General features: G+C 41.0%; 1 protein-coding gene across 3 annotated transcripts in view; it reads left to right on the top strand.

The window, feature by feature from the left end:
* cadpsb (Ca2+-dependent activator protein for secretion b) overlaps positions 1-6706 on the top strand; it is a 77749-nt gene that overhangs the window by 45796 nt on the left and 25247 nt on the right. For 2 of the 3 annotated variants that reach the window (XM_031568307.2, XM_031568306.2), the window contains exons 9-12: positions 773-839; positions 1072-1180; positions 1308-1526; positions 4510-4521. In XM_031568307.2, coding sequence (XP_031424167.1) covers positions 773-839; positions 1072-1180; positions 1308-1526; positions 4510-4521 — 407 coding nt within the window. The remainder of the gene's footprint in view (positions 1-772; positions 840-1071; positions 1181-1307; positions 1527-4509; positions 4522-6706) is intronic. The other variant, XM_031568308.2, reaches the window with a different exon arrangement.

Genomic DNA, 6706 nt, shown 5'->3' with positions numbered 1-6706 from the left:
TTCTGAGGGTAGTTATTAAAATGTGTTTTTTTTTCTGTGTAAAACCCCATCTTGTCAGTGACACTAAACATTTGCCAAAAAAATGTTGTTCATGAATGGGTAATCTGGTAATCATTGGTATTCATAACATCCCTGCAGAAATGTGAAAGAAGTTATGAAAGAAAAAAACTTTAAAAGAAATGAAATACTGTACAATTTTGCACAACTTTTTTTGTGGCCAATTCAGGTCTCTGGCGAGATTTGTGGCCTGAGGCCATTTCCTTGCTCCTAAACCTCTGAAGTACTTGACTCTTCTCATTGGATGGATTTTTGTGGGTAGTGAAGGGTACCAAACTAGTGTTCCTCCTGAGTGTGGCGTGACATTTTTGTTGTAGGATATATTACACAATAAAACTTACAAAAAACAGCAAGGACTTAAAGGTCATTGTAATCCAATACACTTTTTGTCAAATTCAGCTAACTGCTCCTCGCAGTCCTTTAGTTGTCCGTTCGGTTGTGTGCTCTCAAGAAAACTCTGGTGTTCGTACACAGTCCTGGCTCTGTACATGGGAAACTAACGTGGTGGCTCAGACCGGCCAATAATCAATAATCAATAATCAATTTCAGCCAATCAACATGCAGCTTCAGGAGCACTGACGGGATGGGTGTCATTTAATTGGCTGTTCATCTCAAATATCAATAACTGTTCGTGAGAATCACAGACTCTACCTTTAAGTATTATATGAATGATAAAACCATACACCTGTAACTTGTATGTGTTTGTATTTCACAGGTACTTGTGGGCCTTTGGGAAGAATGTTTGGAAGCGTTGGAAGAAACGTTTCTTTGTTCTGGTCCAGGTGAGAGTAAACGCAGGCTCCCTCCTTATTCATGCACACATCTTTAGTACGAGAACGGAATAAGTCTTGTGGAAGCACACAAAGCCATGGCCTTTGCATTGAGAAAAACAGCTGCATTCAGCCACTGGTATCATACAGGTGTGCTGTGTGGAGGCTGGTGTTTTTTGTGTCTTCTTTATGCGGTTCTCTCCGTGCGCTTATGAGAAGTCCTGCTGTGGGTGCTGTGTTGTAGGTGAGTCAGTACACCTTCGCCATGTGCAGCTACAGAGAGAAGAAGTCTGAGCCCCAGGAGCTCCTGCAGCTGGATGGCTACACTGTAGACTACACCGACCCTCAACCAGGTACTGAGTGCTGGAGACACATACACAAACACACACAAATGTGCATATATACAAACATACTCTCTCTCTCTCTCTCTCTCTCTCTCTCTCTCTCTCTTACTCTCGTGAAATCCCAAATTGTATTTAGGTCTGGATGGTGGTCGTGCATTCTTCAATGCCGTGAAGGGCGGGGAGGGTGACACTGTGATTTTCGCCAGTGATGATGAGCAGGATCGCATCCTATGGGTGCAGGCCATGTACCGGGCCACTGGCCAATCCCATAAGCCAGTCCCGCCCACCCAGGTCCAAAAGCTCAACTCCAAGGGAGGAGCTTCAGCTCAGATGGATGCCCCCATCTCTCAGTTCTGTAAGTACAGCCATTTACTCCAGCCCACCCCTTAACAAATCTGCCTTTTGCTAGCATTAGACCAAACAGCCATGGATGTACATGTAAGAGTTTTTTTTCTTAACCTAGGCCCCTGCCTCTTGTATAAATGTTGTAGCTCTTACTACCACCAGTTTTAGTGAGATGATTGTATTTCCTTTTTTCCAACCTGTTATTGTTTATCAGTTACCAAAGGTTATCACATATTGCTCCAAAACATAATCAGTAACAGTTTATAGATGATCTAAATCCATAATTTTATATGCACATATTTGTATATGCACTGTATATATATATATACACTAAAAGATGTACCCAAGCACTTGTTCGTATTTTAGGCTCACAAACCCTTAAATAAACCACTCTTTTCATTATGCCTATGCACAATCACACCGACCTACACCCACATTCCCACTAACATAACCAGGCATCCACCATCAAGAGAGGCATATGTACATCTCGTGGTCATGACGATGTCTGGTTGTGGTCACGTTTACTTCACCTGTTCGAGCCACACACTGCCATCACCTCTGTTCCTGTGCTTATGGCTGCAGCACTTTCAGAAAGCTTTGTGTGCCACGCCGTTTTCAAATCTCCACGAAGGAAAGGAAGGAAAAGGAAATCAAACTAATCTAAAAAAAAAAATAACAATTGGATCAATCTAGAACCATCAGAACGACACCAAAGGTTTTCTTTTTGTTTGTTTGTTTCGTTTCGTTTTGTTTTGTTTTTGTTTTCAGGCGTCTGTAGAGGGCCCAGATTCTTCCCCAGGCAGGTCACTTGTCTCTCCTTAACCATTCTGTTGCCTTGCACTTTTAGCCCTCTGATCAGGTAGCAAATGTGAAGGTAAGACAGTAAAGACTCTCATACTGTGTCCTCTTTGTCCCCCCTGACACCAAAGAGTCCTTCTGGAATTTCTGACTCTTGTCAGTTGCCTCCAACAACTAGAATCACCTCCTTTTAGGCACGTTTAGGGTTAGTGTTAGGTCTTAAATGTTGCGAGATTTTCTCCTCAGCATGACATATTAGGAGCAGTTGTTGTGATCTGTCTGTAGTAGAGTTATATGGGGCCTGCTGCTTGAAGTACAAACAGATCACGCTAACTGCATTAAGGCCACTGTAGATCCAATAATAGATCCTGCTATTCTGAACAAAAACGGATGTTTTTCTTCTACCTTTTTTGGTGTGCATCCTTCAACTTCATCTAAATCAATGTCTTGTTTTTATGTCTGTTTCTTCTTTTTTTTGTTTTTGAGACAGCGGGTTCTAGCTACAGACATTTTTTTTATACGCACCAGTGAACGACCTTTATTAGTCCTGTTTAGATAAGTCACAATAGCAAGAGAATTTTTTAAATATGCGATTGGGTCCAAGTCCAATTAGATCCACCTGGAGAGTGATAGAACAGATACCAACCAGTCGGATTTATGGTATCTACACCCATAGATTCTCCTTGAGTCTCTTCCATTGGTTTCTTTGTTCAGTATATGTGAGCGTTTTTTGTGGTCAGTGGATTCCCTTTTAAGCTGATGCCATTCAATTCCTCACAGTGGCACTGAAACCCCTTCCTCTGAAACAATGTGGCCAAGGGTACATGTTTCACCCCTCTCCCCACACACACACACCCCTGCTAGTCTTGAATGGCACAGAGCCATGATGAAACCACACACACCCACCTCACAACTGTGCTGCAGAGGATTACTTGGATTCTAGAAAGCTATGAAGGTTCTGAAAGATTCCGATACATTCTCGAGAAAGACGTTGGAAAGGGTGTTACATTATACTGTACATTGTATTATTTACTCATACATTGTCTTCCTGTGGACATGTATAGTAAGTACTGTATATGATATGATATATCATGAAAAGATCAGTATTATGTGTAAATGAAACAGTATTTGTGGTGAATTCCAAATCTAATAGAGTTTTAACGAACGCTCAGCCGTAAGGTTGGCAGCATTGTACTATATTCCAGACAGCAAGTCTGGGTAACATTATAAATAACAAATCTATTGTTTGTGTGCAGTGTTCTCCTACATTATAGAACATGTCTTAAGGCTGGACGATTTTGTTTATTTTTCACACATTTGCACACATTTTGATAGAATAGAAAATAATGCCAAGCTGATATTGGCATCGTCTCACGAGGAAATGATTATTGAAATCGGAGCTTAAAAGTGCCTTCATAGATTTAGATCTGTAGATACTGGCATCCTATACACAGTAGAGCAGTGGATGCTGAGCGTCGATTCTGGAGGTAAGTGTAGGTGCCAGTATAACCATTCTAGTTTCATTTTTGAAAAAGGAAACCTTTCCAATTTATGTTTCTCTGCTAGTTCTATATGTATAACTGAAATGGCAGCATGCTTTCAAATGGTCTGTATATTACAGAATCCTGATGGAATCCACTGCAGGACAGATGTGTGAAATACAGGCCTCTCCAATCTTTTTTCGTACAATCTCTATTTCTCTCTCCTACTCTCTTCGCCACCCTCCCTCCCACTCTCACGCACACACACACATCTGTGTTACATTAACACTTTATCTCTTTCTCTCGTTTTCTGGCTTTCTGTCTCCAACTTTCATGCACACACGCACATTTCTGTTTCCCCTCATCTCTCCTCCTCTCTTCTCTTCATTACTTCTTGCCCCATCCCTCCTCTCTCTCTCTCTCTCTCTCTCTCTCTCTCTCTCTCTCTCTCTCACGCAAACAAGCATATGAGGAGCAAGGAACAACACAACCAACCCACACACACACACACAAACACTCTGCTCTCTGGTGGTTTTCAGGGTGTCGTTCTTCTGTTGTGTTGTTTTTTCTCTCTTTCTATCTTCATGCTTTGCTTGTGACCCTTCTTCAGTATTGCAGCTGCTAGGTCAGGGTTTTCGTGTCTGCTGTCCTGCAGCCTTGTTGCTAGTCTTTATGTTATTCTGGTTTGTCCCTTCTTACCCTGCTGTCTTCTAGCTGGACTTAAGGGTAAGTGCTTCCCTGTTAGTCCGCACAGGTCAGATAATCCACAACGATTATCTGACACATGCAATGTGCTTTTTCCCCCTCCTCTGTATAAATCTCTCTCTCTCTCCCTCTTCCTCTCAAACTTCGCTCTCATATTTTTTAGACCTCAGTAGATTTTTTTTTTCCTCCTTTTTTTCTGTCTCATTTAGCCAGTCTGAAATTCCTGCCAGATTCAGGATGCATGTAACTCTGATTTGATTGTGAGTTAGATCATTTGGCTTAGTGATGATAAATCTTTTTTTTTGATTATTCTTTAGTTGCATAATTGCCTTCTCTCTTCGGTGATGAAATCGGTATCCTGAGGAGGTTCCCTGGGCTGGGAGCCATTTGAGTTTACAACAAAATGTCCGCCTTGGGTGCATATGGTATCAGTTCAGTAAAACTTAAGGCTCTTTTATTGCACAATGAAACAATACAAACACATTTGGCAGGTGAAGAGGGGAAATTAAATGATGAAAGCATTTTGTACTCCAATGTATGCACATCTATATATTGTTACTATATATAGTGTCTAGATTTCTACTGAAATATCCATATATGATGATCAGAAAATGAAATAACACTATGTGTCTGTTATTACAGTAAAATACTATTTGTCTTTGTATTTACAGTAAAAAAGCAAACAGTGTGGTATTTTCAAGTTGCATACTAGATAGAAAGTGCTGAGCAAGCATGCAAATCCATATGCCAAGGTACATGTGGCGCTTAGTATAAAAGACCTGCTTTTGTAGACCAAACACATTCTGTGCTACAACATGCATTCATTTCTTACAGAACCATGTAACACTGCAATGCCTTCTGTCCATGACAAACACAAACGCGTTAGCATTGTGTCCGCAAATTATTGGAGAGAGCACATTCTTGTGTACTGAAAGGATGCATCAGAAGGCATCAGCGTCAGTTCAGAAGTCTATGAAAGTTCAATATGCTGCAAATATGGAAATGATTTTGTTCTTTAGCAAAACACTGAAGTCTACGAAAGTTCAAGCAGCTTTTGCTTTCGTGGAAAGAATGCGTTCTATAATTTGCCGATTCACAGAATGTATGGACCAAAGTCCTTTCGTGCAAAAGTATAAATAATGGCCGAGAACATCTATAAGGTGGACAGGATTATTTTTGTCTATGAAATTAGTTTATCTTGTCATTTAAGTGTGAAGTGCATTCAGCCTTGTACCCACAAAATGAAAAGCCCAACAGTCAATTCGGTTCACGGCATGAATCATATGTTTTGTTTTCTGTGTATGAAAGAATGTGCTCTCACCAACATTCCGTGGACACAATTCTAACACGTTTGAGTTTTACACAGACAAAAGAAATTGCGGCGTTTCGTAAGTTTCATAATAATTGAATGCATTTGGTAGCAGAGAATGCGTTCTATCTATGAAATATGGTCTGTTATACTTGGTGCCCCATACAAGTAGACCATGTTGAATGGCCAAAACCTCACTGTGAATGCTTCTCTTCAGGGCTTAATTGCTCTTTTTTTCTCAATTATTCATCCACCTTCGGATTCTACCGCTCATGAGAGTTGGCAAATATGTACGTGGAGTATTCTGAATGCCAATAGGAAGGAGTCTCTCATGCTGGTCCTCCTTACCATGTAATACTCCCGCTTTAAAATGCCCCTCACCCCACCACCTTATGAGTAGCCGGGCCTCTGCTAGTTGCTAGCCATGATGTAGCACAATAGAGCCGCCCCACTTTTGCCCCTTAAGAGGGAGAGATGTTTTTTTTGTTTTGCTTTCGTTGGACTGCCCTTTCATTTTGATTGCCCTGCCTGAGTAGGAAAGCACCAGTGTCATGTTATCCATTTCAGTGGTGGTGGAAAGACAGGAGTTTTGCTTTCTAATTTCTAACCATCTCCCAGAGAATGAAACCGTTTTTTGGCCTCCTTTGGCTACATGCTCAACCCATATTCTTGCACCCTCAAAAAAATGTTTTGCTACCCTTACCTAGAAGGACCACTGTAGTGTTTTGCCTGCTGGTTAGCCCTTCAGTAATTATGAGCACACTGCAACATTCTCAAGTATTGTCAACTTGCAAATGGCCTTGAGAAAAGGAATGCCCAGAACATTAAAGCAATTCAAATGTTATGTGATCTCAAGTTAACAAATGAAAAATACAATAACGGATCTGCAGTTTGTGC

This window comes from Clupea harengus, chromosome 5, assembly GCF_900700415.2.
Source record: "Clupea harengus chromosome 5, Ch_v2.0.2, whole genome shotgun sequence".
Lineage (NCBI taxonomy): Eukaryota > Metazoa > Chordata > Actinopteri > Clupeiformes > Clupeidae > Clupea > Clupea harengus.
Note: the sequence above shows the minus strand (reverse complement) of the source record. Positions and strands in the feature narration are given on the sequence as shown.